Raw genomic sequence first — 12,348 nt, 5'->3', positions numbered from 1 at the left:
TCTTGATTTATTTGACTTGGCACTTCACTTAAATATCAATTAAATTACTAAATTTAAATAATCACAATCACAAGCACCACAGTAAAATTTTCCTATAAAATCAACATTTTGTCTAAAATACCAAATAAAGAATAGGAAAAGGTATGAAATGCAATGCAACATTGTCTCTTCAAATAAGAGTGGGGACTGTACTCACTGATTATACTTTCCTTGATCATCTGAGTCAAATACAAACTCTATCATAGAACAAATTGGTCTGATGATATGACTCTCCATCATCCACCTCAAAATGCATATGAAAAGTGATTTCTTTTATACTATATTTGTTAGTTTTATCAAATACTTTGTTATTCTGTAATAATTATAAAAATTTAATTTTGATGTCAATTATGTACATATAGCTTTGAAATAAGAACTTACCTTAGGAATAGAAAAGAAAATAGCTTTCAGATCTCATACTAATGATTCTCATCATCTCATTTCTAAAAATTTTATTTCCTAAGTATCTCAAAAATAGAAACAGTGCCCTAATCCTAGACTTAACAAATGATGTAGACACTTAGAATTTAAGATGAAACAAATTATCTCAAGATTCATTAGAAAAAAAACAGCAAATCTCTGTCAATTTTCTATGTCTTGGTCTTCCCCTTCACAGGTCTGTATTTGTCTGTCTATCCATCTATCTATCTATCCATCTGTCTGTCATATGAAGATAATTCACACAAATACAAGTGTTAGTACATATCTAGCTGTATATCTTGGCTTACTGTACCTCTAAATCACATAACTACACTTATATTATTTTTTTTATAATTTAAAATGCATTATCTTAAAGAAAAAATATACTTACTGCCCTCTAGAGGTATGAACCAGAAGTGTAATAAGTGTAGATGTTGCTGGGCAAATACAGTTTAAAGCTAACATGGCGTATTTAAACTCTTCTTCACAAACAACATGATCTGTTTGAAATAAAATAGGTAAATAAGAATAATTTACCTTGGGATAGTAGTATTTTTAAATAATATTAAAATAAAACAATAAATAATATTACAAAAGTTTCAACACAAAGACACTTGTCTTAGAGATGCTTTTACGTGTGCAATTTTCCCCAGGAAAAATGTTTCAAAAGAGAGAGTACTAGATTATGAGTTAAGTGATCAAGAGGGAAGGGGATTCTAGCCCCAGTTCTGCTTGCCTCTTCTGGACAAGCAGATGAGAGGCAGATAGATTTGAGGTACAGCCTGGAAAATAAACAGGGACTGTATGAAGTTTCCTTTAATTCTGATAAAAATTCTATGGTAAAAATGTATTAGTATTGATTTAAAGCATTATCAATTTATCAAATTCATAGTCACACAGCACACAGAATCAATTTATCAAATTCATAGTCACACAGCACACAGAATTACTAAATGACATGGTAGATAACATATATATAACATAGGAATAGATTTTGTACAATCAAAACAACTATAATATCAAGCAATAGAGATTAATGCTAAAATAAATTTAAGTTTAATTGTACTTTGACCTCAAGACCTACGGTCATAAACTCAAAAGATGATAGGGTCCAATCAGGAAACATAAAAAATAATAATTGAAGTTCAGTTACATAAAAACAATAGAGTGCCAAATATGGCGGTACATGAGAGGGTACAGGCCACATTAAGGGGGGGGGGGTGGTACTCAGCCCACGTCCCTTACTTTCATAGAACGAGGAAGGCTCAGATGCCAGATATGCAATTTTCCACAGAAGTCATATTTGAGAGAAGTGATCAAGGTATTGTTTACTTTGGGGAAAAAACCTTCCCTTCCCAAGTAAACAATTAGAGCTGGCATTAGAAGTAAAGACAATGTGTAAAGTTCTAAGATAACAAATATTCTTAGAAAATAGTTTTAGCTAAATTAAGAAACAGAAGGTTGAATTTGTAGATGAGTCAGATATCTATACAATGAACACATACCCAACACCATTGATGAAGAAACATAAAAAATTACTTGGGAAATGGTGCAGCAAACGCCCTGGACAGATAAATAATAAACTTACTCCTGGTTTCATGAGTTAACATATGAAAGAGCCCATTATTTTTTTCTTTTTCCTTCATTTCCTTATTTATTTACTTTTTCTTTTACATTTTATGGAAGAAATTGCTACAGTTACATCTCAGGATTTACTCAACATCAAAAAAAAAAAAAGAAAAATCAAGCATCTGCTAACAATGTTTCTGCCTCTCTCTTTTTTCTTTACTACTTACTTTTACAGTGTCTATTAGCCCATCAGCAAAGCGCACATTACTGGAGATAACTTTGCACATAAATACAGAGTATGTTTGGAACTGTTTCAGTAGACATAGATCTTGAACAATACAGGTTTGAATTGCACAGGTCCACTTACACAAAATTTTTTCAGTAAATATTGTACAATACTATAAATGTATTTTCTCTTACCTATGACTTTCTTAACATTTTCTTTTCACTAGCTTACTTTACTGTAATTATATAGTACATAATGCACATAACATACAAAATATGCATTAATCAACTATTTATGTTATTGGTAAGGCTTCTGGCCAATGGTAGGCTATTAAAGTTTTGGAGGAATCAAAAGTTGACTGTGCAGGGCAGGGCCAGGCATGTGGCGGGGGAGGGGAGAGGGCAGTAAGGGGTTGGCGCAACAACACCCATGTTGTTCAAGGGGCAAAACTGTATACTAAATTATCTAGGAACACAAATACTGTGTAAATTAGGAGAAAATATATTTTATTCTGTTTGGCATTGTATGTCATTTATACAAATTTAAGATGTTTAATTACTAATACTAGCAATGTCAGTAGCTGGCATATACTTAATGGTGCAAGTATCTCTCCTTTCCATTGTGTTTTCTTGAGTATTCATACCTGTACATTTACGTATTGAAATACATTATTATTCCCCTTTGTTTCTCCTTCAAATTATGATTAATATGTTTATTATTTTAAATGTGTTTATATAGATACTTATATTTACTCTGAATTTCATTCCAGGTTAGTAAAGGAAGTGTTACAAAATATTTACTGTATAAAGGAGGCACTGGTTGAAATGCCATTGGTTGAAAACCACTGTCTTAGACAAATGAGTTAATATATGATTATCATGGGATTCCTTGTTAGATAAAAAGAAAAAGTCAGTATTCTTTTCATAAAACAGAAATTGATTTAGTCAATATGGCTGATCAACACAGAGAAATATGATAGAATATTCAACTAGGTATATTCTTTTGCATAAATTACAGAAAACTGAAGCCCACTCTGTAAAACAGAAGTGAATATTTCTTTAGACCTCTCCTCTTAAGTTCAAATATATGACTCCTTCTGAGACATTTTTAAAATACTAATCACTGTCCCCTAACCTGAACTGAGAAACTGATTCTTTCCTGCTACTTTGACCCTCACTTCCCAATGTCATACAACAGCCAAGGTTTACTGATATCACTAAAGCCGTCTCTATCCATTCCATTCTCCTGACTTGCTACAGGCTTCCAATCCTTATCCATAATTCTTAAGGGCCAGATATCCACTCTTAGAATTATTTTTTTTATTTTATTATTATTTTTTTAGATTTTAGAAGGGCAATGTGCCTCATCTACCTTACCTAATGTAATACATCTAGGAAGCAACCTATGCTTTAAAATATTATTTCTGCAGTTAAATGTGTCAACATCTATACTAGTGGAAAAAATAAAATTCAGTGTTGGAATTGCCACCATATAATTTCAGGTCAGGTCAGATCTCACTAACAACAGAAATGCTTTTTTTTTCCCCTAGAATTTTCTGGATTTTAGAACTACACTAAGGGATCCTGAATCATTATTCAAACACTGATTATCTTTCACCTAGACAAATGCAACAATAACTTCTTAATTGCTCTTCTTGTCTTCCAACTCTTCAGCATTCCACCTCTTACCCTTGTAAAACTGTGCTGTCCAATGAGAATTGCCACTGCCACATATGGGTATGTAAATTTAAATAAATTAGAACAAAATACAAACAGAAGTTCAGTTTCTCCATCTTACTAGCCATATTTCAATAGCAATAAATTGCTCAATAACATCTGTGGCTACTGCCTACAGTATCAGACATTGCAAATACAGAACATTTCCATTATCACCAATGACTGGATAGGGTTGTTTGATTAGCCAATGGTTTAATGACCATTCTTGAATCCTAACACTTATAGGATATATTTCAAATTCTTTAAAATGACATCATAGAGTGCCAGAATTTGGGTAATCTTACTAACATACTATACCATCTTTTTATGACCCTTCTCTGTCTCATTGTTGCTAAAATTGGTCATCTATAATAACAGGAAAGAAGGAAGGTCATATGAGTGTACATACAGGTTGGTAGGTAGATGTGTAGGTGGAAGTTTACAAAAATTTTGTTTTTCTTCTTATGTTTCTATTTTCTTGGTGGAATAGGTGGAAATGATGATTCAGTAAGAGGATGGAAGTGAAAGAAGAAAATACAGCATAGTTGTTTAAGAAATCAGGGATGATCAATGTAAAGTGGGAATAGTCTGCAGATTGTCTTTCGTTTATTTTGTTTCCTCTGGCCACATTCAAATGTGTGGAAGTAAACACCGTCTTCTGTCAAAAAGAATTCACCACCGTTAACTTCTGACAAGTCTAACTTATGTACAGAAGTTCAATGAACAGAGGATGAATTATAATAATGGATTATAATGGTGTGCTATGGAATTCATACAGGTTAAGAACAGAAGGCAGGATCTGCAGTTGTAACTAATAGTAAACATTTGGTAGAAACAATGAATGTCATTCCCAGTGTAGTGAAGAGTTAGCTGGAGTTCCCGATTTACAGGATGTGAACTGGAATGATAAGTGGCAGCGGTCAAAGAAGAGAGATTGGGGGTGGGGGGGGGCGTCACATTAACAGGTAATAACATGATCTGTAGAGTGTGTTTCCAGATGTGGATGCTGAGTTAGGATGGTGAACAAGAACATATATAATAGGGAAATTATAGGTACACAAGTCTAGGGCATTGAGAGAATCACTTTCATGGCTACCAGTATCATTGAATATTATGACCAAGCAGTTTGGAAAAGAATGAGAGTGAACATGGAGAATGAGCATTTTTCAGCTCAACTGTTTTATCAGCTACTAGTATTTCCTTTTTGGGATATTTCAAGTCACAAACTGCCAGTTTTTATCAAATAATTTTATAATTACAAATGTAAGACAAAGTTACATAAAATTTAAGTACTACTGAAATGTATAAGGTAGAATTATGCCTGTAACAGAAGTGCTATTTTTCCTTATTATCCATTTTCCACTCTATCTGCAGAAACAACATATCTATGGAAACATGTCTAGAAACATATTTGGAAAGGATAAGAACACTAATGAGTGGTGGTAGCGCTTTGCTGACTTTAGCCACATATACAAAGATGACCTCAGGTAAGAACTGATCACTTTGCAAGCAGAGAGAAAAAGGAATAAAGCTCTCTTAAGTAGGGCACTGTTTGCTTAAAGCCAGAAAGCCAAATCAAGAGTCCAAGAATCTGGACAGTTGCAGAACCAAAAAGTGAATTGCACCCTAAATAGCAGATGATACTCTTCCAGCATCTTCATCAGAGGCCTTCCATTAACATTTCTCCCAAACCAATAAAACCAGACCTGTGGCAAGAATCAGATTAAAGTGCAGCCTTCTCACTCAAACTTATTGTTTCAAGTGATGCCAAAGTAGCTGCCATTATAATCAAAAAGGAGACATGAACAGGACAACAAAAGCCAGTATAAGGCAGGTTTAAGAGAGTTCTTGGAGAAGAACTTTGAAAACAATTACTGACACAGGGAAAGGAATGAAAGAAATCTGCTCCAATTTGAACTTCCTCTAAGGCCACAGAGAATAGAATAGTGCACAAGGAGACATGGTTATGAATAGACAAAAGAGTTATTCTCTAAGAGCAGAATGAGTATCTGATAAGGAATTTACTGCAAGGTCTCTGCCATTCATGTCCCACAGGATTTCATCATTGCTATGGGCCAATAACTGCTGTGTGTCTCTGGTTCTTTTTTCCAAACACCAATATTTTATTACAATTATCTTGTTTCACTATTTTATATTCATATGGGATAGGGGTGGAGGCAGCTAACTAATTTATTCGTGTGCGTGTTAATGGATGAGTATCTTAATGTAAAGGGAAATATCGTACACAAATGCTTAGATGAATAAGGATTTGAACTGTGGCTGCAACTGCTGTCACCCATATTCACTCTCTCCTTCTTCCTTTAAGTAATAGAAGTTCTTATTTCCTCTCACTCATCCCCAAATTTTAGCTGGGTGCATGGCTGCCCAGCTAAAAATTACATTGTCCAGCTTCCCATTCGTTAGATATGGTCACATGACTAAGTTTGTCCAAATTCTGTATTGTTTTTTTGTGGGCAAAACCACTTTTCCTAAACTCCTTCCTTCTTGTTGGTGAGACCACATATATGGCAAAAGCCCAGTTTTGATTATGTAGACAGAGATAACTCCTTAGCAATGATAAAATCTGTCCATTTTTCTTTATGGCTTCTCATTTCCCTCCCTTGCTGAAGAAAGCATTTCCTCTTTCAAAATTATGTGCATCTCATATATTCTCAACCTTTTGAAGTTTCTGTGTATTTAACTTTAGATCTTTCTTGTCCGTGGCTTGCTGTTAAACATAAGCACATGAGATCAAGTGGTGTCACCACCACTAAGTGGGCCAAGCCATGGGCAAACACTGATCCCCCTGAGCCTAATCTGCTTTATTTTTAAATGTGAATAATAATAGAATATGCCTCATAGAATTGTTTTTAAGTTCATTTATTTATTTTGGGAGAGAGAGAGAGAAAGAGAGAGAGAGAGAGCACAGGCAGGATGGAGAGAGAGGTAAAGAGGGAGAATCCCAAGCAGATTGAGCACTGCCAGCGCAGAGCCTGACATGGGGCTCAAACCCACAAACTGTGAAATCATGACCTGAGCTGAAACCAAGAATTGGACACTTAACTGAATGAACCACAAAGGGCACCCCTCATATTTTCTGAGAAGAAAAGTAAACAATGACTATGAAATGCTGATCTAAAGTCTAAACAAGTACTATGTATCATTGCAATCATGCATATTAAAAACAAAGATTTCAATAAACTGTCTTGAAATAATGCCAATAATATATTTAAAAAATTTAAGTAGCCAAACAATATAACATAAATTTATTGTTATAGAATTAAAACATGATCCTAGTCTTATAAAAATGCTGACTTCTGCATGTATGTTCATATGTTCACATATATGTCTGAATAAACACAAAAAATTGTAAGAACAGGAACCAAACTGTTAATACTAACTACCTCAAGGAGTGGGAAAGTTTTCAAGGACTATGATTTTTAAAATAAGATTATGTGAAATGTTTGGTTTCTTTTTTATTGTGATGTTTATTATTTTAAAAAATTCAAAGGCTTTTAGATAAGCCATTATAATTAAATATACAAATTAATAGATACATATGAAGCAAATCTATTTTCAAGTCCCTTTTACTTTATGGCAAATAAAATTGTTAATTACATTTTAACAAGTCAGAATCTTTTTTTAAAAGTCTGCCTCAGTATTTTCTGAGCTCTTGTATGGTTTAAAATACTAGAAGCTTCTTCCATGCAGTTGCTAGGTAACAGGTCTTTGGAAAGCAGTAACAACAGTGGAAAGTGCACTAAACCAAGGCAGGGTTGTGATTTACAGAAATCAAATATCCTTTGGAAAAGAGCTTTTAAACAGAAACACAAAACAGGATAAACTTGAAAAATTGAATGTTATTTGCTTTTATTTTAAGGGGAAAAGTTTATTGCATGGACTGAACAAACCGTGTTATAAAAAACTCTCACATATCCTTTGCTTATTATACTGTTTATAAGCATGAGTGGGTCGATTGCTATGAAAATTGCTTTTTCTTCTTAGAAGAGAATGGATAATCTCTAACAATTGAGCTTTATTTTGATTTTGTCACTTTAATCAATAAAATAACCAATTGATGAATGTGTGTGTGTGTGCACATATATATGTACACACATGCATGAGCACACATCAGAGACTTTTGCCAATTCCAGGATTGTGAGCCATGCAACCACTAACTGGCTAAGAATAGATTTAAGTAAACCTTTAAAAGTCATTTAGTTTTACAAGATCTAAATATAAGAATGCATATTAAATATATAGGATTCAACTCCATCTGAGATTGGCAATATTCTATAAAACAGATTTATTTCACCTCAATAATAAAGAGTATAAAAAGCTTGCCTGATTTTCTTATTGCTTGAATCCCTGCATTATTTCAATGCTGCAATTTTAAAGTATCATACTAATTAAATGCTCAAAAGGAGAATCAAGTTTCCTGTACTCTAGTGCAAAAGTTTAATTCTATTAACCTCTCTTTCTTTTACACATGTCAGAAAACAGAAGTTAATCGTTTTTGAAAAATTATTGTCCTCAGAATACTTATTTCTTTATGTTCTAGCCAAAAGTATTCTTTCCTCACTAGCTCATGATAGTTATTGATGTCATGAGGGTTAATGATATAGTCATTTAATCATCTTAATAATAATAACAATACCAACCAGCATTTCAGTTTTTATGTATATATGTATGTGTTTATATATGTGTGTATGTGTATATATTTTACTAAACCTCACAAAAGCTCTATAATGTATATTGTGTTAAACCATTTTCAGATAAAGAATCAGATGTTCAGAGGTAAAATAACTTGCCTAAACTCATTATTAATTTAAATTCAAACTACCTATGAAAACTCCACAAAAATTATACAACTTTAAAATTCATTTACCAAACACATTAAAATAAGTGATATATTCAAGTGGTTTTCCCTTCTCCTGAATTCACATTAAAGATTGCTGCTTGCTATCAGAGGGATAAATGGCTCAAACAGCCACTAAATTAAACTGATGACTGAAAAAAATACAACCACCATGTTCCTCGAAACCCACCATTTCATGAAGGAGTTTGGAAGGAATGAAGTCAAATTTGACCTTGAAAACAATTTCACCACTTCGTAATTACACACACTAAAATCACAGCTGGACTAAAATGATTTGAGTCACTGATACAAAGGGATTTTGAAAGATCTCTATATTCATTAGTAGCAAATATACTTTTATACTGTGATAACTGTTACAATAAATGAATGAATGAATGAATGAATGAATGAATGCAGGTGCTATAATGGGGATACAAAAGGACACCTTTCCTGCCCTGGGGCAAATCAACAAAAGCATCCCCAAGGAAGTGATGTTTAAACTAAGATTTTGGGGCATCCAACTCTTGCTTTCAGCTCAGGTCATGATCTCACCATTTGTGAGTTCAAGCCCCACCATCGGGCTTTGCACTGATAGAGTGCGGTCTACTTCAGATTCTCTCTTTCCCTCTCTCCCCTCCTCTCCCCTGCTGACTCTCTCTCAAAAATAACAAATAAATAAACTTTAAAGAATTTAAAAAATAAACTAAGATTTTAAGGGTAAATTAAGAATAAGTTAGTTGAATGGTGAAGAAAGTGGACAGAGGTAATTTTCTTAAAAATAAAATCAGAGGTAGGAAAATTAACAAAAAAAGAGAAAGGTCTAAGGATTAAGGAGAGAAAATATTACAAGGTTGCTGGCAGACTATGAGACAATGAGAACCAGCATACAGATTAAAGGGAAGTGTATTGTAATAGAAGGAAAGCAGGGAGTAATGAGTGAAAATGAAGTAACATTTGGAAGATATGGTAGCAAAAACTTGAGGAAATTTTCACTTATTGTTTTCAGAAAACTAGGAAAAATGAGATAAAGTTTGAAATTGTAACTGCAAGAGCAAAAGAGTGTTTTGATAAGAAAAATTCCACTCTGTTAAGATGGCTTCTGAGCTGCCCAAGTGAGTTTACGACGACACGAATCTGACCCTCTAAGTGATTTTTCTTCCCCAGCGGTGCTCAGCCAAGGAGCAGGAAAAAAAGGATCCACCCATGTAGGATCTTGTTGTGTGTATGCTTTCTTTTCAAAAATAAAGGAAATTACTATAGTGATATGAGTTTGGTTGAAATGACAGCCCACAGAGCTCAGGTTGTTTAAAGAGGGCAGAAGAGAAGAAAGGAAAGAGAGGCCCATGAAGAATCCAGATTGATGATGCATTAGAACAACGCTCCTCAGCTATTTGTGATGAAGAACCAGTATTTTTTTCTTCTTCTTCATTTCCAACCCATTGCAGACACCATCCATGTCTATTGTGCATGGCTGATATAGAACTCATGCCATGTGTCACTCACCTATGATTCTGATGTGAGTCTATTCACTTTCCAAAGAGATAACACATTGATTATGCCCTTGGATGTCACAGTGATATCAAATTGCTGTCAAAGTTTCTAAATGCTTACTCTCAATTGATGTACTTGTAGCCCAGCAAAAGTCTGTAGACTAAAACTTGTCATTGGACTACACTTTGAATAGCACTGCACTAAAAGTCATAATGAGGCAGAAGGAGTGTGTTTAGATAGTAATGGATGGTTGAATAAGCAAAATTGAAACACAGAAGATTGAGGCTGGTTATTGTGAGATTTGAATTGTGTAAATAAGACTGGAAGTATTTGCGATGATGTCAAGTCCAGGTAAATACTCCATTACATACCTCTTTCACTCTAACTCTCAAGGAATTCTTGCCAGTTAAACGGAAAATGGATCTTCTGAATCAAGATTAAATTCTATGAAGATTAAATATAATATCTTAGCACTTGTAAAAGTGCATGATAAAGTAGAAAAATGTTACAAATGTTGTCCTGTACTCTATTTAAAGATCATTAGATTTGGAGTCACAAAATACAAGTCTGAATCCCATGCCTTTAAGCATGTAGTCTTTAGGCAACTATGCTTAGTAACATATTAGACAAATAGGTATAGTTATTTACATCTACCTTATAAAAATATAAATTCCAGATTGAACTAACATAGGACACCATGCAGTAAATTATAAATTTCTATACCAAGTAAATATTTTTATTTTAGAAAAATGGAGAATAAATGGAAATATGAGCTTATATGAGTGTACACCTTTCCTTTAACAATACAAGAAGATGCTATGATTTATTTATCTGATCCTCCCAGGCAAATGACAACCCATAGCCATATTTATAGTTGTCATGTGTAATCTGTGACAGCTGTTTTTGCTAGTGTCATTACTCTGGACAAAATTTCAGAAGAAGCTCTCACTTCATCACTTATATTAGGCATTTAATACATACTTATTGGGTATTGCCCACTTTTTGGCAGTCTCCCATAATAACCAAATCTTTCCCTTTTCCTCCAAAATGTTTGTATCAAATGACAAATGATAGATAGGTAGATGATATATAGAAGATAGATAGATATCTATCTCCTATCTATCATCTATCCTATCATAGATATCTATCCTATCATAGATAGGAGATAGATAGATAGATAGATAGATAGATAGATAGATAGATAGATTAGATAGATGATAGGTGATAGATTAGATAGAGAGATAGATGATAGATATGAGGGGGGAGAGAGAGAGATGAGAGATAGATAGAGAGATAGATAAGATAGAGAGATAGATGATAGGTGATAGATTAGAGAGATAGATGATAGATATGGGGGGGAGAGATGATAGATAGACGATAGATAGATAGATAGATAGATAGATAGATAGATAGATAGAAAGAAAGAAAAAAAGATAGATAGATAGTTGCTACTGTCAACTAGATGGTCATCTAACAATCTAAACAAAGTAAAAGTAAAGGACAAAAGAAGATTGAAATTTGAGTTTTACTGGGGGCATATGTAACTTAAAAGGAATTCCTCAATGCAAAAGTGAGGTTGATTTCATGGGTAATTGAGCCAAATGTTTTGTCTAGCTGAGTCCTTCCCTATTTGGCCTCAATATCACCAAAATTCCACCAAACAGCCCCCACAATTCTTCAATATAATATTCATATCAACGGATTCCAAGAAATAAAGTAAATTGGACATTTTAGTCATTCACTCTCCACACACTCTTTTTGACCTTAAGGGACAATCCTAGAGGTTGCTACAAATTCTGTCTAGAAGGAAGTAACTTCTGGAAAGTACACTGATTTGAACTATTAAATGATGAATCTATGGACAATCTAGAGGCAAAAATCACAAAAGTGCCAAAAAGAGATAAAACTTTTGTTAGTTAAAAGCACCATAAACATAATCCAAAGACAACTTGAAAACTGAAAAAAAAAACAATGCAATTTTTAAAAAATCAAAGTGTTCATAACTTAAGAGTATGAAAAACCTCTATAAT

At 33.5% G+C, this 12,348-nt stretch overlaps 1 protein-coding gene across 9 annotated transcripts in view; it reads right to left on the bottom strand.

Moving 5' to 3' along the window:
• KCNT2 (potassium sodium-activated channel subfamily T member 2) overlaps positions 1-12,348 on the bottom strand; it is a 364,447-nt gene that overhangs the window by 136,621 nt on the left and 215,478 nt on the right. For all 9 annotated transcript variants that reach the window (XR_007148220.1, XR_007148221.1, XR_007148222.1 and 6 more), the window contains exon 14: positions 851-959. Coding sequence is in view for 6 of the 9 variants with exons in the window: in XM_047840789.1 (XP_047696745.1) it covers positions 851-959 (109 nt within the window). In the remaining 3 variants the exon portion in view is untranslated. The remainder of the gene's footprint in view (positions 1-850; positions 960-12,348) is intronic.

Source organism: Prionailurus viverrinus, chromosome F1 (assembly GCF_022837055.1).
Source record: "Prionailurus viverrinus isolate Anna chromosome F1, UM_Priviv_1.0, whole genome shotgun sequence".
NCBI classification, from domain to species: Eukaryota; Metazoa; Chordata; class Mammalia; order Carnivora; family Felidae; genus Prionailurus; species Prionailurus viverrinus.
This window is presented reverse-complemented; position numbering and strand designations above follow the sequence as displayed.